Source organism: Lissotriton helveticus, chromosome 6, assembly GCF_964261635.1.
Source record: "Lissotriton helveticus chromosome 6, aLisHel1.1, whole genome shotgun sequence".
Lineage (NCBI taxonomy): Eukaryota > Metazoa > Chordata > Amphibia > Caudata > Salamandridae > Lissotriton > Lissotriton helveticus.
This window is the reverse complement of record NC_136067.1, coordinates 1103868868-1103894837: the sequence shown is the minus strand read 5'-3', so window position 1 is coordinate 1103894837 and position 25970 is coordinate 1103868868. Positions and strand designations below refer to the sequence as shown.

The 25970-nt window shown below is 47.8% G+C and overlaps 1 protein-coding gene across 1 annotated transcript in view; it reads left to right on the top strand.

Moving 5' to 3' along the window:
- Window positions 1-25970, top strand: part of BUB1 (BUB1 mitotic checkpoint serine/threonine kinase) — an 851273-nt gene that overhangs the window by 499077 nt on the left and 326226 nt on the right. Inside the window, exons 21-22 of the mRNA XM_078648762.1 lie at window positions 22293-22395; window positions 22484-22562. Of these exons, the coding sequence (XP_078504888.1) occupies window positions 22293-22395; window positions 22484-22562 (182 nt within the window). The remainder of the gene's footprint in view (window positions 1-22292; window positions 22396-22483; window positions 22563-25970) is intronic.

Here is a 25970-nt window from a genome sequence, read left to right as displayed (position 1 = left end):
CAAGGCTTCCTGAACCTCTGTATCCTTCACGCTCCACGGACTGCCCCTGGGCCCCATCTAGGAGCCGTTCCTGTGGGTGACACTCTCTATTGACGTACTGAGATAAGTCACGACGCAGGCGGTCGAAGTCGCGGCACCTCCCGACTTTGCCGCATAAAGCCTCCTCCCGATCTTTGTTTGAAGAGTCAGTGCACGGGTCTAGCCCGCACCTCCCTACCTTCACTGGAGCTGGACCAACTCTGACTCAGATCCAATACTATTACAATCCTCTTTATACCATAGTTGGGTCTTTACCTTGCCCTGGAGCGCCCTTGGGCCTCCATCAGGGCTAAACCGAAGTAGAGCCAGTGCTTCCTTATAGTGAAGCTCTATTTGACATTTAGTTGGAGGTTTGGGCTAAACCAGATAGTGTCTCCTGTGGATCGCTCTATTTCTCACAGACCTCATCTGACTCTCAGTGATCCGCCCTGTCTTCTCTGGCATCCAACTCATCATAGTTTTATGGTACAGGCCGCTTCAGCCACCCAAAATCTCAACCCTTCCTAATGTCCCTCCAGACAGTAAGACCACCATCATCCTGTGCTAACTCAGGCCATCCGGTATGGCTGCAACGCTGCTAAATTTATCAACCATTGTGGCATGGGTACCACTGATTCCATTGATCAAGCCATTTGCATTAGTGTAGTGATCTGTCACCACACCTGGTTGAGTTCCATGGATTTTCTCTGGCCATGTTCAATTGTGCCTTATGTGTATGCGCTTTGATGGGACTCTTTTTTGGGGATGAAGTGGACTCTACTGTGTCCCTGGGACTTGTCTGATCGGTCATGGCAACTGCATCAGCCTTTTTGATCTTTCCATGGCTCTGGCAGAGGTACCCACTACAGTCAGTCACTTCAGCCTCAATAGGGTTTCCAAATGTTTTGTGGCACACAGACCCTGCAGCCCCACCAACACCCCCCCCCCCCACAAAGAAAAACGACCCAAACCCTCTGCGGACACACCTAACTTGCTGGCAAGCCATTACATCGGACTCATGGGTCCTGCAAATTGTACAGAAAGGGTACACTTACTTTTCCTGGTCACTCCGCTGCACCTTCAGCCATCTCTGAAACAACTGACTAAGGACCATGTGTATGGCTTACGACAAGAAGTGCAAGCTCTTTCGACCAAATGGGCTATTGAAAGGGTGCCTGCGTTGGGAGTAGGTCATGGTTGTTACTCCAGCTACTTCTGATTTCAAAGGACAGCAGCCTCTATCCTATTGTAGACCTGCACCCTATTATTCCTTCCTTTGGAAGGACAAGTTCAAGATGCTGATTCTAGCCTAGGTCTTGTATGCTGTTGACCCTGAAGAATGGATGGTGGCATTGGACTTGCAGGATGCTTAATTTTACATCTCTGTACCATACACGTTCTTTGCGGTACACAAGTGCCTTTCAGGTGTCACGAAAGTGATGGCAGTGGTGGAAGCACACCATCGAACGCCAAGGGTCCCAGTCATCCCCTACCTCGGGGACTGGCTGCTGTAGCCAGGTTTGGTCCAGGCTACAGTCACCCACCTTCAGAGTAGGCAAACCTTCTGACATCATTGGGTGTTCACTATCAACATGCTTAATTCACACTTGACGACTTCTCAGACTCCTCCCTTGCATCAGAGAGATTCTGCACACTGTTTGGTTTTGTGCCTTACACTTGGAAAGTAGAGTTCTTAAGGCTATGATGTTGATCTTTCACTGAGGTAGACTCTGAGGCTCCTGAATCTGATTGCCTCCTCCATCTTACTGGTCAAGCACGGCAGGTGACATATGCAAGCTCTACAGTGGGATCTGAAGTTAGAAGGCCCAAGATAAAGGAGATCTCTGTAACCATGTCCAGATCTTGTTGCAGTCTGTATTTTGGCTGAAGCTCCTTGGGCACATCTCTAACTTTCTCGTATTCAGATCCTTTTCTTCCGCCTTATAAACCTGTCACATGTGGCGACTCGCTGCAAGTAGTCTCTATTGCTGCTCCTACTTTAAAGGGTATGCCACTGCATGCCCCAGATGTCTATAACATTCGGACCTCAATGTTTTTTGAGGCCCTGAGCAGGTTGGAAGATGTGTAGTGACTAGAGGAGGAGCATTTAATATCCTTTTTAGGTTGTGTTTCACCCTTTAAGAAAAATTATGCTGTTTGTAGCTTATCTAACCAGGCGTTAAATGTTTTGAGTTGTAATAATGCGGCTTAAGTTAAATAAAATAAATCGCAGAGTGGCTGATTTCTATTGCTAATTATGATTAGGGCTCCTGGTTTTATTTTTTAAACTTTTCCGTCTGTATTTATCCATATTTATTTTTTGGGGCCATTTTGTTGGTATTTATCCATATGTATTTTGTGTTTTGTGAACAGATGAGGTGATAACTTGTATATTTCCACATTTATATAATGGATAAATGTGCACTCATACTTTGATACTTTTAGCACATTGCACAGTCAAAAATAATAATATAATGTACCCACATAAAAAAATGCATACTAGCACAATCACATGCATGCAGTAATTTAGGCAAATCTCATTGAGCTTTGTACCTCCAAATGCTGCCAATATGTACAGGTATTGGCCTGAAAGTCATTAAGCTCAGCTTGGAATGTCTCTTAGAAGAAGCCAAATTATCTGTAATACTGCAGCTTTCAAATATAAGGTCAGACAGGAAACGCAATGTTTTCTGTCTGTATTTATTTGTAACAATTAGTAAAAAAGGAAAACTGGGAGCCCTAATTAGGATATAATTGCTCTCCAAGAAACGTGGAACACTAGCGCTTCATTTGCTCTAGATGTTATCAAAGCTTTGTGTTCCCTCAACTCGCATCTCAATGGGTTAACCTTTTAGTTACTATGGTGAATTTTCATGAATATAAAGCTGTTTTAAAAGTTCACACTTAGAAACTTTTCAATGACAATCTGGCAATGTTATTCAATGTGAGAAAGTGGCTCTATATATACTCGAAATAAGAAAGTACAGTGTGCATAGAGTCCACAAACCCCAAAGGTATAACAGAGGTTAAATTCAGGACTGACCTTACTCTCAAAAGTGGTAGCTTGGTCGAGCAGTAAGGCAGTACCTACCATAGGGCAGTGCAAAGCACTTGTTGTACACACTCAGTCAGCAAAGGGTTTCACACACTCAAAGACTGAACTCCAGGCCAATGTTTTTTATATCCAAAGATATAGTTGTTTTATTTTTAGAACCAACAGGCATAAAAATATACTTTACCTTCTGCGGTTAAGTACTGGGCTGCAAGGTACAGTACTGGTGTCTCTCCTGCTTGCAGGTGAGTACTTCGGAATTCGGACTTTGACTGATTTTATATGAATATTTGTAGTTTTCAAAACTTCACACTTTTCGAGTCAAAATGGGTCAATGTTATCCAATGGCAGGTAAGTGAGTTACCAGTTTCCAGGTGAGTACTTGGCTGGTGAAGTTAAGGTTCTGGGTATAGACTCAAAGGTCCACCAGGGTCAGGTAAGTACAGTCTGTTCCGCCCCAGCAGCGCTGGGCCGGCCGGGTGCAGAGGTAGGTAGGCCCAATGATATCCAATGAGGGAAAGGGGGCCTTCGGTTGGTGGCTGCTGGCTAGCAGGCCACGCGGCTGTGGGAGCTGGGCTCCTGGTCACTTGCTCAGGGCAAGGCGGGAAGTAGAGTAGGACAAAGGTGGAGTTTGAGTTTGAGTTGGGATTTGTAGAGCGCGTAGCTACCCTAGGGCGTCCCAGCGCTGACATGACCAAAGTTCCAGGGGGAAAGTAGAAGAAGAGAAGTTGAGAGGTTTAGGGGAAGAGCCATGTTTTTAATTGCCTCCGAAAGGCCAAGAGGTTATGTTCTTTCCGCATAGCGAGTGGGAGGGCGTTCCATAGTTTTGGGGCGTTGTAAGAGAACAGACGCCCCCCGGATCGGGCCTTTTTTATTCTTGGAACGCTGGCGAGGGACCTGAAGTCTGATCTAAGTTGTTTGTTGGACTGGTGGGGTTTGATCAGGGATCTCAGAATCGGGGGGCCTCTGTCGTGCATTATTTTATGCGAAATGCATAGGGTCTTAAAGGTAATGCTTTCTTTGACAGGTAGCCAATGTAGGCTTCTGAGTGCAGGTTTGGCCGAGCATCTTGATTTGGTGTTGGTTAGGATTCTGGCCGCAGCGTTCTGAGCGCACTGCAGCCTGTAAATAACTGATGCTGGAGCCCCCAGGTACAGGACGTTGCCGTAGTCCAGTCTGGAGTTCACCAGCCCCTGCATCAGTAATTTCCTCGATTGGAGGGGGATCAGGTGGAGAATTTTTCGCGCCATTCGGATGAGGCCAAAACAGGTGCCTGAGGTTTTTCTGGCCTGAGTCTTGAAGTTGAGGTCTTGATCCAGCCAGATGCCCAGACTTTTGACCTCAGGTTTGGGGGTGGGAGGAGTTCCCATGCATGGAGGCCACGAGAGGGATGGAGGGAGCTTGTGTCGGTTTCCCAGGAGAAGTATCTCAGATTTATCTCCGTTCAATTTTAATCAAGATTCACACATCCATTGGAAAACGCTATCTAGGCACAGCCAGCAGCACTCGGGCGGCTGGGTGCAGGGTGCTCTTGAGCCGTTGTGGCGCTCAATGTTATCCAATGAGAAAGGTCAAAAAGGAACAAAGGCTGCAGGCTCGGGGACGGAGACTCTCCAGGGGCGACCAGCACTTCGAGAGGTAAGTTGGGATCTTGGAGCACAGGTAGGTGCCCCAAAGGGAGGCACAGGGGGCTGTAGGGCGCCGAGTGCAGGGGTGTCTTTGGGTGTCGGAAAAGCTTACCCTCGGCTGGTCGCGGTTCGGGTGGCCCCTGGTTCTGAGTCTGCAGGCGTCGGCTGGTTCGTCGAGGAGGGTCTGTGGGCACTGGACTTCGGGTCCCAATCGTCAGGGGGACGTCCTCGTGGTCTTGGTTTGGTTGGGCCCGGCGGGTGCGGAGTGGGATGGTCCGGAGCTTCCTGGTTGGCACCAGGTGGGTTGTTGCAGCAGAGCCTCTGCTGATGGGAGTCCCAGTCTTTAAGAGGGTCAAGGCAGGCAGGATCTCCGGGTGTCCCAAGGTTGCTGTCCGCAGGAGTCGCCGGGATTAGTCAGGAGCAGGCTCCAGGATCGACAGGCCAGTAGGGCTGGGTCCAAGTCAGTTGTTGTCGTCCTATTGTTTGCAGCTGCACGGCGGGTCTTCTTCTTAAACTTCTTTCTTCTTTTCGTATCTGGATCTGAGGAAGGAAGGTTCAGGGAGCCCCTAAATACTGAATTTGGGGACGTTACAGGTAGGGCAAGGACAGGGACGAACGGGTCTCTGTCCTGGGGTGAGTACACCCCTTTGCCTGCTTCTCTCCTGTGGGAGGGGGGCAGGAGCCTAGCTGGGATTAGGCAGGGCTCCCCATCTACAAGATGGCCGGAGCCCGGGATCGTGCTTCACCTAATCTCCCCCACCTGAGGGGTTGGCACACCCCCCTTCCTGGCGTAGTTTTTCCCGCCAGTCTTCCCGCCAGAGTGGGGGTTAGAACTGGTGGGGGCCAGTTGCTGGGTACAGCAAATGGTCTGGAGAAGCTCACAGAGGCGGCATGCCTTTGAAGCTTCCCCCTGCCCATCCTGGGGGAGGAGACCTAGCACCTCGCCCAGGATGTGCATTGTTGCAGGCCCAGGAGAGCGGGGGGCTCTCCACCCATGGGTCCAGCAACATGTCTGCTGGGAGGCAGCCTCTGCAGCCACTCAGCCCAGACGTGGAGTGTAGGTTAGGATTTCAGAGGGCATCTCTAAGATGCCCTTTGGTGCATTTTACATTAAATCCCACACTGGCATTAGTTCGTGTTTAATGTGCTGAGAAGTTTGGTACCAAACTTGTCAGTATTCAGTGTAGCCATTATGGTGCTGTGGAGTTCGTAATGACAACCTCCCAGCACCATATACTCTTAATGGCATCACTGCACTTACAGTGCCCAGGAATGGCCCTGGGTACTGTAGGGGCACAGGGCTCATGCACCTGTGCCCACACTCTGGCATAGGGCACCCAGCTAGAGGGGTGACTGAAGTATACTAGGGCAGTGGGTTCTGTGGGCATGGCACACAGGGATGTGTGCCATGTCGACTCTTGGTTTAGTTCAGTACTTAGACACTCAGCCTGCAAAGGCAGTGTGTGGGTGCCAGGGTGGGCCCCTGAGTGTGGCACAACAAGTGCTACAGCCCTCAGGGGTCTTCTCTGGTCACCATGCCCTGGGTATCTAGGGTACCATTTACTAGGGGCTGACAGGTGGCCAGAGATGCCAATTGGGTTTTTAGTTTCAGCACAGTTTTAGGGAAAGAACACAGTCCCTGGGTACCTGGCTGGCAGGAACCGAGGGCACACTCAGTCAAAGCACATAGCAGTCCAGAAAAAAGTGGGGGCATACCAAGGCAAGAAAGATGGCACTTTCTCACAGGCAGTTTGTTATTATTGATATCACTCCTTAATTTGTAAATTCACAAATTGTGCAAGTGTGGTCTTCTGCTTATCTGGGAACTGTAAATCTAACGCCTGCAAATTGGAACTCTTACTGGTTAATTTTTATACTATCTTTGGGTCTATTTCTTCAGAGCCCCTGGATACATTACGTTGCTTGTTTGAGGAACAAATGCTTAGTAGCTTATTCCACTACAGGGCAGTATTTTTTTATTTTTTATAAATCTTTTTATTATTTTAAGACAAAAAAGGGAATAGACATATCCGGTGCCATGTATACATACAGGATAATAGGGTGAACAGGAATCATAACAGGATAGACGTGAAGCAACAGAGGAAGCCCTGAGAGGCCAGCGCTAATGAATTCGAAATATGACTTGCAACATTACAATCGATAAACAATTTAAATGCGGACTCTCAAGACCGTCTCACCCATAAAACCATAAATGCAAAGATTCATGACAGTCAGATACTAGAATGTAAAAAACATAAAATCAGGATATTTCGACAATATTACGTATAAGGAAAAACTAAGAGAGAGATCGAAAAAAAAAGGAAAAAACCATATGAGCGATAACAGAAAGAAAACAAAAAACCCATCCCCCACCCTGTAAACCTGCAACGGCTATCGCCTAACCCCCCAAGCAGTGTGCCTGTCGCCACAGCTAACTAAGTTCTAAAAGAAGAAAAGAGAGACTGTGGGGGAGGGCATTTCCATATAAGCTCCCGGTCCCCTTCCCCCCTGCCAGAAACCAGCGCCCCCTGTGATAAAAAGTCAAGAATATCTACAGTCGATCATTCTCAACCCTGGCCCTTCCGAACCTTTGTGTGGACCCCTCCGATCGCTTCAGCAGGAGAATCAAAGTGAAAAAGGAGTCTGAATAAATGCAATACAATACAATTCAAAGTCAACAAGTGGCCAAGAACTGCAGCAGCGTAGGAACACACCCTCACGGACAGATAGTCCCAGTGTAGTTTTCTCCAAGATCGTAAAGTCACTAAAGAGGGAGAGGATGAAACAGAAGTCCAGGGACAGTCACCCCAAGGATTCTCCGGGGAGGGGACACAAATTGGTTTTCCCAAAGTTAGCAATGATGGTAAGCAGGTCGATACGTTCAAAACACTGGGATCGGGATTTACCAAGAGACCAACCAAGGGCTGCTGCTCCTCTTGTCGCACGGGGTCCTCGTCCGGGATCAAAATGGTTGTAGTCGAAATCGCAGCTTGTGATAATACCTGTGATGTAGCAGCGTCCGGTTCCACGTATCCCATAGCCAATAAGCCCGTCATCATTTTGTGAAGCAGTGCATCCACATGTGTGTGAAATGCCCCGATGGCTGCCATTATGGTCTTTAGCAACGGCTCACTCTCCGTCCGATCCATCCCTCCACGCTCAACAACGATCATGTTGACTGCCCCCGAGGAGCCGGCTTCCCCGGGGGGAACAGACAGGAGCGGAACCGACGGCGTCGGCTGACCGGATTTTGCAGCAACATTATGCAGCTCGTTCGCACGAGCGAAGACCCCGACCCACCGAACCCCGGCCGAGTCACACCGGGTCCGCGGGTCAGGGACCTCCACCCCCGGTTACTGTTGTGCCACGTCACTCCTCCCTCAATGTTGATCAGGCAAAATGAGCGCCGTCGAGATCGGGCGAAGAAAAAACCTCCACTACGGTGGACCGGACCCTGACTGGCTCCCAAGGCCGATGTTGTTCAACTACGACACGGGCAGAGCAAAACTCGAGGCCCCGGCTCTCCTGCTGGATTAGGCCGCAAACTTCCACTCGACGCAGCTCCGTCACCCAAGCGAATTAAATCTTCGGAATTACACCGTCGGGGTGAGCAGCGGTTCATCTACACGGGGGTCGGGCGTTAAATCAGGATTATCGACAGGATCTTCTGGCAGGATACGGAGGTCGGCGGAGCCGGGAGCCTAAGCGGCCATCTTGGTTGCTAGCGTAGCTCCTCCCTCTACAGGGCAGTATTGATGGGAGATTTTAATATTTATCCGTGTCTGAGCATTGTAATCTTTTTGCCTTGCAGTTCTTGATGGAGGATGAACACTTGTTTTATTCTGAACACTCTGTTCTGGGGAATCTTTTTAATATTTTCTCCAGTGAGTTTAACCGGGTTCCTTCGTTTGAAGGACGGGATTCATTTGGTGTTAATTTTCACCCCCCAGTTTTTACGAGTTGAGGTTGCCTAATGATGGTGGATTACATCCTGGTTTCACGCAATCTGTTTGAGGTAGAAATTATCAAGGTGCATCCTATGGGTCTTACCGAGCATAACCCTATTCACTTAAGGATAATATTGTGCAATTCTAGGGAAAGGACGGCTTGGCTTTTAAAAACAGTGCTTCAGGTCTAACATCTTGTGAGCAAGTGAGAAGATTAAGGTGAGCAAAAGTAGCTCTAGAGAAATATGTCCCCCCTTATAATGAAGTTGTGTCCTCTAGAAATACAGCTTTGCCGAACACGTCAGCAAATGCTCAGGTGGTTTTAATGTCTATAAATCCATTGCTAAGTTAGTTTGATCTATGCCTACGCGGACAAACTGAGCAGGCTATTAGATGGGGTCCAAATGGTTTGATCATGGTTGCTCAAAGGTGCATTGATGTTTGTAAGTTCCTGAAGAGTAACCCAAAGGATCAAATTGAGATTACAATCAAGTGCCCCCAAAGAAGTGCTTGTGAGGGGGATAACAGAAATGAAGGATGAGTCATGGCAGGAGTTAGTTTTTATCTACCACAGTATGTTATAGTACCAGATTCCGGGAAGTTGTCAGCCACCTATTTTCCAACTAATTCTTTCAGGACTCAGTAGCCTCGCTTCTAGCCCCAGAGGATTGGCGAAATTATTTTTGACGGAATGTATAAGAGGGTTGGTGAACCTTTCTTTGCAAAATCTACTTAGTGGAGGTCTTTTCCTTGTTGGTTAACCAGGAGGTCAGAAAAGCCAAGGCTCCTGGACTGGATGGAATTCTAATAGATCTTTGTTCTCATTGATCCATATCTTTGGACCCCAGTATTAACGAGTAGCATTAATGCAGCAGTTGTGGAGCTAATCTAAAGGCATGATCCTCCCCAGTGATTGCCCCATTTAAAAAAGGAGAATAAGGCTGCCCCTCATTGATATAGTCCTATATCCCTAATAGACACGGCTTACAAAGTGGTTGGAAGGATGATTCTTAATAGACTTTCCTCCTGGGTGGAGGAGAACAGTATGGCTTTAGATGCAGCAGTAGTACGAGTGACCAGGATTTGAACTTGCAGTTGGGCATGAGCAAATACATGTTTACGAGATCTAGCTGTATGCTCTATCCATCTAGAATGCATGGATATTACATCCTCATTCAATAGGGTGAATTGGTCCAAGGTTTGGATGATGCTTTTGTCAATGGGGTGAATCAAAATATTGGGGGTTATGTTTTGTTTTTTGGTGGATTTGTACCTGAATATGACTTCCATGGCTTGATATAACAAAACATGGATGGTTCCTAGTTATTTAAAGTTAAGAGGGGGTGTGTCAGGGATGTATCCTGGCCCCATTACTTTTTTTATATATGAATACATTGGAGAGTTCTCTTCTGCTACCTGAATCGGATGCACTGCAGGCGAAAAAACGTTTTACCTCATCTGCTGTATGTGGACATGCGGTTCTGCTGCTGAGTACTGCTTTGGGCCTAGCGGATTCATTAGTGGCCTTTATGGAAGATCTTGACTTGGCTACAAATTATAGTAAGTGTTTTGTGATGACAACGGGCCCTAAATCCACAAAAACTTAGTGTTTCCTAGCAAATTAACATGTGTTGGAGAATACATCTGCTGGTCCTATTTAGGGGTCATTTGGATTTTGCAGGTATATGCACCCACCCCCAAAAATTAAAATGATTCTCCTGACTAGAGTAATTGGAGCAATTTCTGGTTTGGCTGCTAGATTGGGTAAGAGGCCACCAGGGACTCTGCTTAAGATATCTTCCTGGCTAAATTTGTTTCAGCAGCCATGTATGATGGGGATGTGTGCCGTTATGTGGCAACAGCTCTTCAGATAGTTGAAGAAACATTTTGTAGGAGATTGCTGGGTGTTCCACACAATGTACCCTCCTGCACAGTCCATCATGAACTGGTCCTTCATTATCTGAGTGATATTGTCTGTGTGCACCCCCTTATTAGATTGCTGATGATTTGGATGAGACCTGAATGTAACTTGAATAGGTTGATCTTGTGAGACTTTGTCCCTGGATACATGGTCTATTGTACCATGGTTAAGATAGGTTAGTGCTTGCTTCTCTAATTTAGGGAGGAGGGAACTTTTTGACAACATAGAGAAGATTGTAAAGGCTGATGTGGGATCGGTTCGATCACAAATACTTGTTAGATGAAAACAAGATTCCAGGGAAGGGCACTTCTGTAGTAGGGGATCTCTGTGTATAGTCATAATCTAGTGAATAGTCCCGCCCATGTGTGTGGACCCCGGCAATCAAAAATAATCTCTTAAATTGTCAGAAAATTGCAGAACTGCAAAGACCTTTGAGAGAGAATTTAAAGACAAATAATGCAGCCTATATCCACAGGCTACACTGTCCAGTACTTCATCTAGAAATTCCACCAAAGAAAACACACAAATAGCACAGCCTGCCCAGTTTCTTCCATAGAGAAACTTGCCTCTACCAGAAAAAGCCTCTGGAATGAAGAGAGGAAGGTATGGACAGACAAACCCCATAGGCTGCCATTATGTGGCTTAAATAGGATACTGTGCCTTTAAGAGAACTTTCCAGAACTTCTCCCAGTATCCCAGAATGCACAGCAGGTCCCTCTTACTTTCAGTTCTTTTTTCCGGCTCCTGCTAACAGGACCCTGGTGCATTGAGGTATCCCTTTTTCAAGGGTTTATTGGAATTTTATGCACTTTTGGATAAGTGTTTTCAGTTGATGTACTTGGTGTCTCCCTTCTCTTCTGTGTATTTGTTAAGGCTTTTTAGGGCTCTAAAATGCCTGCTCTATTCGACAAGTGCCCAGCATGTGGAAGGAAGAAGGCCAAGACTGATCCACACGACGTCTGCATACTCTGTCTTCCTGAAGCACATGTCCCTGAAGATTGTGACATCTGTCAGACCTTTTCACCAAGGACCCTGAGGGACAGGCTGAAGATTAGGCTTCAAGGCCTGGAAGAGAGACGGCTGCAGGTGGGTCTGGGCAGACTGGGAAGGCTCCCTCTGCCTCTGCTGAGGCCTCTGGGGGGCTCCCCAGAGGCAGGAAGCCCAGCAAACGGTCCCGGTCTCCGTCGACGTCGATTGCTTCAACGACGTCCAGAGGGATGACGACGGTGTGTTCCCCATCTCCCCGGGGCTCCGGGTCGAGACGGCGTGAGAAGTCGACGGCGAAAGGCCTGGGTAGGCCGCCGTCGAGATCACCGTTGACGGCGTCTTCGTCGACGGCGTCTTCGTCGTCTACGTCAGTCGACATCGAAGAAGAAGGCATCGGCACTCGTCGTCAAAGCGACACCGCCGATCGACGTCGGGGGGCTCCTCGACGTCTAGGACCTTTCGGACAAGCGGTCGGCGCCGAGAAGGAGTCGGCGCTCATCGTCGAGGACTACACGCTCGACGTCGCGCAAGGGGCGCTTGGCGTCGAGGAAGAAGCGCTCGACGTCGCGAAGGCGGCGTTCGACGCCGGAGTCGCGGAGGCGACGTTCGACGCCGGAGTCGCGGAGGCGACGTTCGACGCCGGAGAAGCGACGCTCGACGTCGAGAAGAAAGAGGTTGGCGTCTCTGAGACTTTCCAGCTCTCCTAAGCGGCGCAGAAGGATTTCTGACGCCAGAAGTCACGCTGGGCCTGGTGGAGGACGCCGGAGACGGCGATCACCTACTGGAGGGGCTGATTTGCAGTTCCCTCCCCCGAAGAAGTCACCGGGCTCGGTGTACTCGGTGGTTTATACACCACCTCGGCCTAAGATGCCTCCGCCTCCTTTACCTAGAGAGGATCCTCCCATCAAGCCTCCTCTTCCACCACTTCCTCCCGCAGGACAACCACCACCGCCGCCGATTCCTCCGCGTGGGCCTGCTCCTCGGTCGGAGATACCCGTTCCTCCACCGAGGTCGGTGTCACTGCCTCCGCTCCCTACACCGCCTAAGGGGACTCCAAAACCTCTACCCCAGGGTAGACCAAGGAAGACTACTCCACAGAGGCCTGTGGAGCGTCCACGAGCTGGGAGATCGCGCTCTCGCTCCAGGAGGAGGGAACGATCGCGTAACAGGCCATCGACGAGGTCGAGACGACGCCACAGGAGGCGCAGGTCTCGTTCCCAGACGAGGTCCTCGCGGATCAGGGACTATTCTCCGACGTTGTCGGAGTCACCAGAGACAAGGGTGTACCTAGTTGACGATCTGGTGTCCTTTCAGGATGTCCTTCTAAGAGGTGCGACCAAATTGGGCATCTCGTTGGCGGTGCCCACACCCAAGACGTCGGTGATCTTCGAGACACTTCACCAGAAACATCTGTCTCGTCCATTACTACCACTGGTGCCGGGGCTGGAGGAGCCTGCCATGGACCTTTTCCTCACCCCGGCGGTGACTAAGGCGGTCCCCTCAAGACTGCAGAAGAAGTACCGGGCTCCCGACTCGGACCCGGCTTTTCTAAGGGTGGAACCCCCTCCAGACTCTGTGATAGTGACAGCAGCTCGGAAACAGCATGCCACCACTCCGTCATCCACAGTCCCACCAGATAAGGAATCTAGATGGCTGGATTCGGCTGGGAGGAAGGTTTGTGGGACGTCGGTGACTTCCATGAAGGCTGCAAGTGCCACGGCCTTGTAGGGGTGGTATGACCGAGCCCTCTGGGAGTCCCTCCAGCAGTTTGTGGAACACCTGCCTCGTGACAAGAGGGAAGATTTCCAGGAGGTCTTGAATGAGGAGATGCTGGTGGCGAATCAGGTCATCAGTGCTGCAGCCGATTCTTCCTTACTGGCGGCGCATGGCTTCTGCCATGGGTTTAACCAGCGAAGACACGCCTGGCTCCACCTCACGTCACTAAAACCTGATGCACAACAGAGGGTTGCCAATCTACCATTCTCTGGCGAAACCCTGTTTGGGAAACATGCTGATGATGAAATGGCCCGCATCAAGGCGGAGGCCGAAACGCTCACATTTGGAGTGACAACTGCACCCAGGGTTTTCACAAAATGCTTGCCGGTAGTTGCAGCCCTTCTAAGAAGACAACCGGTTCATGTCTTCCCATACTTAGATGACTGGCTCATAAAATCCAGTTTTCACGACAGCTGTTTACGCCACATACAAAAAACTGTGCAATTGCTCCACGAGCTAGGATTCACAGTAAATCTATTAAAATCCCATCTCCAACTCTCCACGACTCAAGCATATCTAGCAGCTACTATAGATACACAAAAACCTCTGGAATACCCAACTCCAGCCAGAGTCCGGAATAATCAAACCCTGCTGTCTCCGTTTCAGCCTCAACACTCTTTACCAGCTTGAGTGTTCATACAGTTACTGGAAATTATGGCGTCTTGCATTTTAATAGTCCCCTATGCAAGACTTCAAATGCGTCCCCTACAGGAATGCTTAGCACGTCAGTGGAACCAAGCTCAGGGTCAGTCATCAGATCTAGTGTTGGTAGATGGCTGCACTCATCGCTCTCTGCAGTGGTGGAACACACAAAATCTTTTAAAAGGGTGGCCCTTCAGCGACCCGGTTCCACAGATCATACGGACAGCAGAAACGTAACTGACAGATTGGCGAGCGCATCGCCAAACCCACACGATTCAGAGCATGTGGAACTTGCAGCAGAAACCGCTTCAGATAAATTATCTAGAGCTGCTAGCGATCTTTCTGGCGTTGAAAGCATTTCAAGTTCATCTAGCAGGCAAGACTGTCTTGGTTCGTACAGACAACATGACAGCCAGGTACTACATACAAAAACAGGGGGTGGGGGGACACTCTCTCCAGCTGTCACAGATAGCACAGGCCATCTGGAAATGGGCCATACATCACAAAATGTATCTCCTTGCTGAACACCTTCCAGGAGTAAACAATCAGATAGCAGATCTGCTCAGTCGTCAGACACAACAAATCCACGAATGGGAACTACACCCTCAAGTTCTCCTCCCATTCTTTCAAATGTGGGGCTTCCCAGACATAGACCTGTTCGCCACACAACTAAAGGCAAAATGCCCAAACTTTGCGTCCAGGTATACACACCCATTGTCCAAGGTCAATGCACTATGGATTAATTGGTCAGGGATATTTGTTTACGCCTTTCCGCCTCTCCCACTCATTCCGTTAGTGGTTCGAAAGCCTATACAGGCGTTCCTGACACTAATCCTAGTTACTCCCACGTGGGCATGTCAACCCTGGTTCACAACTCTATTGGAACTATCAGTAGTTCCACACCAAAAACTACGTCTTACACCCAATCTCCTTACACAGAGTCATTGAGACATAAGACATCCAGACCCCAGTCAACTCAACCTGGCAATCTGGCACCTGAAGTCAACTCAACCTGGCGATCTGGCACCTGAAGTCAACTCAACCTGGCGTTCTGGCTCCTGAAGTCCTAGAGTTTGGCTACCTTAATCTACCTCCAGACTGCATGAATATTATCAAAGAGGGTAGACGTCCAACCAGAAGAGCCAGCTATGCAGCAAAATGGAAACGGATTGTGAAATACTGTACTAATAACCACATCAGCCCGCTTGATGCTTCGGTTCAAAAACATTGTTATTTGTTACATCGACAACTTTCCAATTTAGCGTACACATCCATACTTTTACATTTTGCTGCAATAGCCTTATACCTCCTAAATAGGCAACATTTATCTCTTTTTAGAGTGCCTGGTTTCAAAGCCTTTATGGAGGGACTCGAGTCATTCCCCTAAGACGTTCACCCGCACCAAGGTGGAATCTCAACATTGTTCTCATCAGACTAATGGGTCCACCATTTGAACCATTGCACAGATGTGAACTGCAATTTCTCACATGGAAAGTTGCTTTCTTCATTGCTATCACATCACTCAGAAGAGATTCAGGCATTAACTACAGAAGAACCAACCTTTTTTTACAAATACACCAAAATAAAATGCTTCTTCGGAGCGATCCTTAATTCCTTCCTAAAGTTATTTCTGCTTTTCATACCAATCAATCTGTTGAGTTACCTGTGTACTTACCTCAACCAGTTTCAGTGCCCTACACACATTAGATGTGAAAAGAGCATTGCTTTATTACATAAAAAGGTCAAAACCTTTTTGTAACACAAATCAACTATTTGTCGCTTTTGCTCCACCACACAAAGCGAATCCCATATCAAAATCAGGTATTGGAAGGTGGATAGTCAAGTGCATTTAAATATGCTATGCAAAAGCAAAATGAACGTTAACAGTTCCCCCTAGAGCATACACTACACACAAAAACTGGGTGCTTCTATGGCATTCTTAGGAAATATACCTATAGATGACATATGCAAATCTGCAACATGGTTTACAACTCACACATTCACAAAACACAATTGTGTAGATGTGTTAGCAAGACAGCAAGCTAGGGTCGGCCAAGCAGTTTTACGTACACTATTTCAGCCCACTGCAACAGCTACAGGTAAGCCACCGCTTTGGGAGAGAACTACTCTGTAGTCTATGCATAGCATATGATCGACAGTACGGAAAATGCTACTTCCCCATTATGCATCTGTTCTTGACATATAGAGCTGTAGAGTCATATGCGCCCACCCGCCTCCCCGGGTACCTATGCCTCTTGCAGTGATTTCTTACTTGGATACATACATTCATAGACGTCTCCTTTTACTACCCTTACTTATTCCATTATCACTCTCTGCGGGAAAGAAATTTAACAATGGAGTCGATGCCCATGCGCACTATCACCGATAGGAGGAGTCACCTGCCTTGTGACTGGAAAGACTTCTTCGAAGAAAAACAAAGTGCAAACATCTGGACCCAACACTAGATGGTGATCTATGCATATCATAAGACTCCACAGCTCTATATGCCAAGAACAGATGCATACTGGATGAGTAGCATTTTCCTTATGGGTCTGGGTTTCTGCTGCCCTGGAACTTCATACAACCGGATCTTGTGCTGTTGCACTTCCCACATGGAAAGAAGCCCTCTAATTCCTTGAATATGCCCTTGCTTTCTATTTCATAGTGACTATATGTCAAGTTGTTACTCAAGGATCTCGCTTTTCTGAAGGTTAGAAGGGGACTTTGCAGTATATTGCGGCATATGACCGGGTACGTTTTAGGGTGCTCCAAAGCTGGCGGAAATCTTTACTTAATTCATTGGCATTCTCCAAGAAGGTAGTGATCATTCTAAATTTGCCCACATCTGTCTTCACCCTAGGAGTGCCTTGAGTAGTTCTCTTTTGGGGATAGCCTCAACCTTTTTCAGGGCTTGTTCCAGTACCTTTTTGTCGTAACCCCGTGTACTGAATCTGGCTATACTCTCTTGGGCCACTTCCCGGAAATCACTAACCTATGTGTTCCTCTTAATTCTCAAGATTTCCCCATAGGGGATGTTGGCAATAAGCTTATGTGGATGACTGCTGGTGGCATTAAGTATTGAATTCCCTACAGTGGGTTTCCTATACAGCATGGTGCAGAGCTTCTCTTCAGAGACCAAACCTTCCACTCTAAAACATTCACTGACGTAGAGCTCACTTCCCCAGTGAACATCAAGTTAACATTGTTCATGTTCAAGAACCCCATGTATCCTTTAGCTGTTTCTAATGACCCTCTCCAGAGAGGGTCAAGAGGTCATGTATATATCTATGCCATTCTACCACATTAGTTGTCCAGCTGTCATTGGAGTCGGACAAGACCACCTGCTTCTCCCAACAGCCCACAAATAAATTTGCGTAGCTGGGGCGAAGCAGGTGCCCATTGCTGTTACCGAGATCTGCCTATAATATTGCTCTTGAAAGAGATATTTTTTTGTTAAGGCAAAACTCTAATAATTTTAGCAGCATTACATTTTGTTCCATAAACTTCAAAGGACGGTTTGTCAGAAACAAATTCTACTGATTTGAGACCATCCTTATGTGCAATGCATGTATATAAGCTATAAATGTCCAAGACCAACATTTGGAAGCCTGTTTCCCATTTAACCCCCATTAGGTGTTGCAAAAAATCTTTCATGTCCCTGATGTAAGAGGGCAAGCCGAACACCACTTTGGATAAGAAATAATCTATATAAATAGATATCTGTTCAGTCAGGCTTCCTTGTGAGGACACTATGGGACGTCCCGGAGGTTGTTATTCGTCCTTGTAAAACTTCGGTAGGTGATAAAAAGTGGGTGCAATGGGGTTGAAACACCGTAGGAACAGATATTCATCGGTCTCCAACATGTTTCTCGCATACCATTCACATATCAATTGGTGATATTCTGAGATGCTCTGATTATATTCTTTTTTTTATCCACTTTCTGAAAGCAGTTCACATTCAATAATTCCCACAATGCATCCATGCAATATTGTTCACATGTTTGTAGTACATTGTTCCCACCCTTATTAGATGGTTTGTATACAATCAATTTGTCCTTGCTTAAGTTGTCCTACGCTTGTCTCTGTTTTTTAGTGATATGTATCTTTGTTTTCCGCATTGTGTCCTTTTCTCTTAAGCGTATGAGGTCTTAGTTGACAACCTCCGCAAATATGTCTATGGCATTGCCAGGCATTTGAAGTAGGAATTGTGAGACCGGTTTGAAAGGACTGTAGCCACTGCTGTGTTCGATTTCTGCTTGTTCCGTCTGTCGTACCACGTTCAAGAGAGACCCAAGTGATTTCATGTCATCAGTCCATACATTTTCTAATATTTGTAGTATTTCCCCTGTCAGATATCCGTTGGCTGTTTTTTCCCCCTGTTTTCTTTGGTTTATTCATTAGTGGTTTTGGTGAAAAATGTATGGAGTTTCAGTTTACGTGTAAATTTGAACAAGTCAATCCTTGTTTGTGTATATTCCAGTCTTTTCTGGGGACAAAAAGTAAGCCCAAGTCTCAGCACCTCCCCCACTGGCGCACGACCACGTCGGACAGGTGGGTTTTGCAAATAGTCCGGAGGGGCTACTCCCTCCCCTTCGACACTACCCCTTCCTCCATGCCACCTCAGTACCATTGCGTGTCGGAGGACCACCTGGCCCTTCTCCAGCACGAAGTTGCTGCACTCTTGGCCAAGGGTGCTATTGAGCGCGTGCCTGCCCCAGAAGTAGGTCATGGTTGCTATTCCCACTACTTTCTGGTACCCAAGAAGGACAAAGGCCTGCGTTCTTGCTTGGATCTCAGGAACGGCAACCGCTTTCTCTTCCTCCGGAAGGAAAAGTTCAAGATGTTGACGCTCGCTCAGATCTTGTCTGCCCTCGAACTTGGAGGCTGGATGGTAGCGTTGGACTAGCAGGACGCTAACTTTCCCATCCCTGTCCTGCCGGCCCACCAGCGTTACCTACGGTTGACTATAGACCACGAGCACTTTCAGTTTACTGTGCTCCCCTTTAGCCTTACCAGCGCCCCTCAGGTGTTCACGAAAGTGATGGCAGCTCATCTGCGCAGATCAGGGGTTCCCGTCTTCCGCTATCTCGACGACTGGCTGTTGAAGGGGGGCTTTCCCCAGGCTGTTGTCTCCCGCCTCCAGATTACGGCCGACCTCCTTCATTCGATGGGGTTCTCCAACTTGCCGAAGTCACACCTGACCCCCTCTCAGAAGCTCCTCTTCATCGGAGGGGTTCTGGACGTGACTCAGTTTAAGGTTTATTCTCCCGAACAGCGAGTCCGGGATATTCGGGCTATTATTCCGATCTTTTAGCCCCATATCCCGGGTTTCGGTCAGGATGACCCCTGAGGCTGCTGGCCCTCATGGCCTTCTGCATCCTGCTGGTCGATCATGCCAGATGGCATATGCAGGCTCTGCAGTGGGACCTGAAGTACCAGTGGGCGCAGCATCAGGGGAATCTGTCCGATTGAGTCCAGATTCTGGAAGGCACTGCACAACAATTGCAGTGGTGGCTCACAACCTAGGATTGGGTCAACGGCAGATCCCTCTCCTTTCCCCAACCAGAACACACAGTGGTGACCGACGCATCCCTTCTGGGATGGGGCGGCCACATGGGAGAGGCAGAGATCAGAGGCCTCTGGTCTCCAGCGGAGTCAGGGCTTCACATCAACCTTCTGGAGCTTCGGGCAATCGGTCTTACACTCAAAGCCTTCCTTCCCTCTATCTGGAGAAGAGTAGTGCAGGTGTTCACGGACAACACCACTGCCATGTGGTACTGCAACAAAACAAGGCCGGGTGAGGTCGTGGACCCTATGTCAAGAGGCCCTCCGCCTCTGGAGATGGCTGGAACATCAGGGCATATCCCTGATGGTTCAACATCTGGCAGGTTCACTGAACGCCAGGGCGGATGAACTCAGCTGCAGGTGCATGGTGGATCACGAATGGCATTTTCACTCGGAGGTGGTGCAAGGTCTCTTTCAGCAGTGGGGAGAGCCTTGGTTAGATCTGTTCTCTACCGTAGAGAATGCGCAATGTCAGCAATTCTGCGCGTTGGAATTTCCAAGGCGGAACTCGCTAGGCAACGCTTTTTGTTGCGAGTGGAGTTGCAGTCTTCTATACACCTTTCCGTCTATACCACTTCTGCCCAAAGTGCTGAAGAAGATCAAGCGTGACCGGGCCCAAGTTATTCTTGTGGCTCCGAATTGGGCACGAAGAGTCTGGTATCCAGAACTGCTCAAATTGCAATTGATCCTCCGATCCGACTGCCTCTTTGGGAGGATCTTCTGTCTCAGCAGCAGGGAAAGGTCCTCCACCTGAACTTGTCCAGCCTCCACCTCCTTGTGTGGAGATTGAGTGCCAGCAGTTGACGTCATTTGACCTGCCTGCCGAAGTCTGTGATGTAATCTTGGCAGCCAGGCGTCCCTCCACTAAGACGGTATACGCCTACATATGGAATAAATTTGTGGCATGGTGTACTGCAAAAGCTGTGGATTCTCTTTCTGCCCCTCTTTCTGAGTTTCTCTTGTTCCTCTTATCTTTGGCCCAGCAGGGCTCTGCTCTGGGTACTCTTAAGGGCTACCTCTTGCCAATTTCAGCATTCCTCAGGCTCTCTGATCAGCCTTTTTTTCAAGTCCCCTGTTGTAAATAGATTTCTTTTTCCTCCTGTTCTCTATGTAATAACCCAGTGGGACTTGAACTTAGTTCTGACAACTTATGTGCGTTCCCTTTAAACCATTACATCACTGTCCTCTAAGTTTTCTCACTTTGAAAACTGCTTTTCTGGTGGCCATCACCAGATGAGTGAGCTACAAGCTCTGTCTTCTAAGCCTCCCTTTCTGGCTGTCCATCTGGACATGGTCGTCCTTGGAACTAGACCTTCCTTTCTTCCCAGGGTGGTAACTTCTTTCCACATTGGCCAAACCATCACTTCTTTCCACCTCCGCATCCTTCAAAAGAGAAAGAGAGTCTCCACCGTCTGGATCAAAAACGTGCGCTTTCTTTCTACTTGGCAGCAGATCTCTTGACTGGGGGTGAATGTTTTGATTTGTTCTGCATTCCGTCTATCAATTGTGTCTATTTCTTTCTACTTGGATCGCATAAAACAATTCCAGGTGGATGACCAACTCTTTGTGGGTTACGTGGGCACTAAGAAAGGTCGGGCCGTGCACAAACTGACCATCTCCAGGTGGGTCGTTTTGTGCATCAAAGCCTGCTATTCTTTGGCTAAGAAGGAGCCTCCAGTGGGGCTGGGCACCCATTCCACCAGGGCGTCAGCAGCTACTACTGCTTTGGGACGAGGAGTCCCCCCTCAATGACATCTGTCAGGCAGATACTGGCATCGCTGCACAGTTTACGAGACACTACTGCCTGGACAGCAAAGTCTGGAGAGACTGCTTCTTTGGCCGTTCTGTTCTCCAGGACTTTCTGGTGTGAACTTGGTTCACTGACCCACCTCCAGGGTTGGTATTGCTAGGGTATCTATTCTAAGGTAAGGAATCTATAACTAACTGTTTCTTTCAGATGAACAAGTTACTTACCTTCGGTAATCATATATCTGTAAGAAACATAGGTTAGTTATAGATTCCTTACCGCCCCATCCATCCTTCCCGTTCTGCAAACTGACTTCTAGGGTTAAGGGCATCCATCCAGGGCCCTAGTTTTGTGCACCAGTGGTCAGTGTCTTGCATGGCTCTACGCCTCTGGCGTGGAAAGTTGTGCACTGAACTGATGTCAGCGCGCAAGGGCGGCGTCTATGTAGCTACAGTGACGTCTTCCCGGCGACCACCAGGCCAACGATGGATGCAGAGTTTGATCGGCGCCACCTTTCAAGACGCAGGGGTACTGCTGACGAAAAACGTATCGGAATAGTCTGACGCTTGGGGGTAATTATAAGGTAAGGATTCTGTAACTAACCTATGTTTCTAACAGATATATAGTTGCCAAAGGTAAGTAACTTGTTCATTAAGTGAATTTTCATATGTTTGCTTAAGTTCTTATAGTGGCCCTCAAATGTAGAGGCAAAAACTGTTCTTTACTCAGTCATTCATCCTTAACAATCAGCAGATATTCCAGAAAGTTCTTTTGTCTGTTTGGATTTTGAGACCTATTATGACAACTTAAATCAGATGACCCTTTAGAAGGATTTTGTTATTAAATTAAACCTGTTCACGTCAATTAAAGGAGAGTCTTATTAAAGTACTTATATTTTTAGATGGCAATAGAAAACGCTTGCTTAACAGAAGGTTCAAACTGCACTGTGTACTACATATTAAAACAAACCTTTTGCATGTTTTCATATCTTCCAAAAATTCTATTTTAGTTGACTCAAAAGGTAAAGGTGTCCAGAGCATCCAAAACTTTGTCACCGCAGTCAAACCTTCATTCAGCATATTTGAAGATGGCGTTTCTGTTAAACAAAACGAGTAAGTAGAGTATGTTGACATCACATCGAAATTCCGCATGCACGTCTTCCATCTCAATTGACTTGGTAATAGCTATCTATCTCTTTAGGTTTTTGAAGAAAGAAAACATGCCAGAAATACCAATATTGCGACAACGTCATCTATCCAAATTTGGACAGAAATCAAATGTAAGTGAACTTATTTTAGCAAGTGTGATTGAGGTTGGTGCTGTAGTCTTTTAAGGCAGACAGTGGTTAACTGCATTTTGTCAGTAAAAATCTATTAAAACCAATGAAATTTCTTTTAGCCAAAAAAAGTTTGGTTATTCATCTATTCTTGGTAAATAATATTAAACTATTGGCTTTGTGATTAAAACAAGAAACATTTCTGTCTGGATTGTGTTTATTTTCATGTAAAATTGTTACTTGAGTTGAACAGATTCCAGCATTTAAAAAAAATGCAAGGCTCTTGCAACTCTAGTATAATCCCTGCAGCTCCCCATGTCCGCTTGGAAGTGCTGGAGTCCAAACCTGCAATTGTGTGCTTGTGCTTATTTTGCTAAGCTGTGTGTGGTAAAGCAGCCCTCTCGGACAAGGACCATTGGCACCCACTGGCGTACATGGAACAGGAAAGACCTTGATTGTTTCAGAAGATCTGAAATGCAGAACAGTCTGGGCCAACAGGAGTGACTAGAATCATGCAGCATTCTTGGTTGTGTCAATTTGAGAATCTGCAGAAAGAGGAAGGAAGGCGTACAGCTAAAAAGGTCCTCCAAATGAGCATGAAGATCTCTCAGCACGACTGCCCATACAAGAGCCTAATTGGCTCTTTTTGCTTTGTCGTAAGAAGTGAACGGTGTTACGTGAGGCAGCTCCCTTTAGGCCATTTAAAAACAGAAGGAAACAACATATCTCTGTGGTAGTGTTTCCACTCCTGAGGATATTTTGCTAGTCTACTGAGAATGCCTACTTAAAAGTAATGAATCCTAAGGTTTCTAAAAAGCAATAAAGGTTCCACTTAAGACTACGTTGGAGGAGTCTATGTTCGTTCCTGCATGATGTCAAATACTGTTTAGATGTTGGTAAAGACAAAACTTTTCATGCTTTGAACGAAATAGCTTTTAGAGCTTCATGAACATCTTTTAGTGCAAGAAAACGGTAATCCCAACACCAGTGTCTGTAAACCAGGAATCATTAATTCCTATAGTGGCCCCCCTGCTGTAGTGAGAAATGCATTGCAACAAAAGTCTCCCCTTCTGGTGTGAGTAATAGGGTCCATGGGGGCATGGTCAGAGAGTCAAGATGGTGGATGCACCTTGGAGGAGCTCTGGCCCAGAACTTCAGCTATCCTGCATCTTCTTCCCATGGCAAGAGAAGGAAGCAACACATGGCTCAGGAGCAAAGAGAAATAGTAGAGACTCTGCTGTGACCTCATGCATGGGGCAGGTGTCAAGATGGGGTTTGTTACACAATGCATCTCGGCATACGCAGCACAGGTAAAAGGCAGTGGGGTCTACCCTGGAACCCAGGTAATTAAAGGGTATTTTTGCTGCAGGTTGCTGGCTGTGGACCCTGAATGGGGACAGGAGCAGCAGCTCCAGACCAGCCTGACTAGCTCTCCTCCCATGTTGAGAGAGAGAGAGGCCACGTCATGAGAGAGCCCAGTGAGCGAATAAGGCCTCAGGCTGCTGCAGGTGCCTTTTCTGGAAATGCCTTACAATTAGGCCAGATAGAAGCACAATGCAATTTGACTTCAGATGGTACCAGGTGCACAGTGTTTGCATATTGCTGTCTGGATAGGGAAGAGGTTGCTTTGTGGGCTTTCCCATCTTTGAATGCTCGCTATCGAACTACTTCAAGACTGGAACTCCTCAGTAACCTTACCCCTCATGTTCAGTGCACAAGAGAAGGCATCCTCCGAGGTGGAAATTGAGGTGCACACAAATCCAGGCTGTGTGCAAGTCGACGCTGGTACCCTCCGACTTGTCCCCTCACAGTCCGTTGAGTGGTGACCCTTTATGGCCTTAAGGGGAGTGCAAGGCTGCCATCTGGGACGGCCATTATCCTGGACCTCTTTGAAGCCCACCTAAGACATCTGCTCATTGCACCAGTGTGCAGATTTTGAAATGCTCACTGCAGCAGCACTTTTAGAGTTTACCCTTCTTCCCTCGTCCTCTTTTTTTCTGTTTTCCCCCTGTGCAGATTAGACGTACATTAGGGGTGCCATCTACAGGGAAACATGGGTGAGCACAACTCATCATGGCTACATGTGCTTGAGTGGACTGTGCCTACACATCAGTGTGTGTGTGCGTGCATTTGTGTGTATGTGTGTGTATATATATATATATATATATATATATATATCTCCAACCACAAAGTTTGCCCGTTCTAGGAAGATGACACACCACAGGTAGGTATACGCCTCATATGTTTATTGATGGAAGCAGCGGCATGAGAACATCTCGTCCCACAAAATTCAAACGCCAGTCCCAACGCGTTTCGTTTTGCACTTCATCAGGGGAAAAGGGCAACAGCAGGACATTGTTGGCAGCACCATTTTAAGTTCCAAATACCCCGCCTCTGTGGGCACGGCCCTCACAAAGGCCTTCTGGTACTTGTAGTGTCTAACTGTTGAACTGCAGTGAGTAGCCTACTGTTAACCTCACCAATAAGCTTCGTATCATCACAGTGGATCGTGGCACCAAAGAAGGTTCGCAGCCACCGCCCAGATTCACTTCAATAAACGGCACCCATGCCATATGCAATTCTGCCGGTTGACAAAGTCGCTGGAACACTGCAAGGCGCCGGGTCGTCTTCCGCGGCTCAGGCCAGCCGCTACATCTCCAACCACAAAGTTTGCCCGTTCTAGGAAGATGACACACAACAGGTAGGTATACCCCTCATATGTTTATTGATGGAAGCAGCGGCATAAGAACATCTCGACCCACAAAATTCAAACGCCAGTCCCAACGCGTTTCGTTTTGCACTTCATCAGGGGAAAATGGCAGCAAGGGCAACAGCAGGACATTGTTGGCAGCACCATTTTAAGTTCCAAATACCCCGCCTCTGTGGGCGCGGCCCTCACAAAGGCCTTCTGGTACTTGTAGTGTCTAACCGTTGAACTGCAGTGAGTAGCCTGCCTGCTGCCAACAATGTCCTGCCCCACCTAGCACAGAACCTTTGGCAATCGATCCTGGCCCTGGGACCCCATCCCTGAGGGCCTTTTTTCAGTTAAGGGGAGGTGTGCCGCACTGCTCCCTCACTGAGCAGTTATATGCCCCGGGGACTCCATCCCCCAGGGCCACTTAAATAAAGAGGAGGGGTGCTGAGTTGCCCTCTCTCCGAGCCGTGTTTAGACCCTGGGGGATCCCATCATTCACGGCTACTCTTTTAAATAAAGGTAAGGGGGCACGTGCCCTTCCTGCCTGGGCAGATTTCAGCCAAGGGGACCCCCCTCCCTGGGACCCAGTGAAAATGTTATTTCTTGGGGGGGGGGGGGGAAGCACACGGCCTACAATCACAGCTGATTTCGGTGCTGGATACCCCATCCCTTGGGGCTTGGCAGCACCTTCAAGGGAGAGGAAGGCACAGAGCACC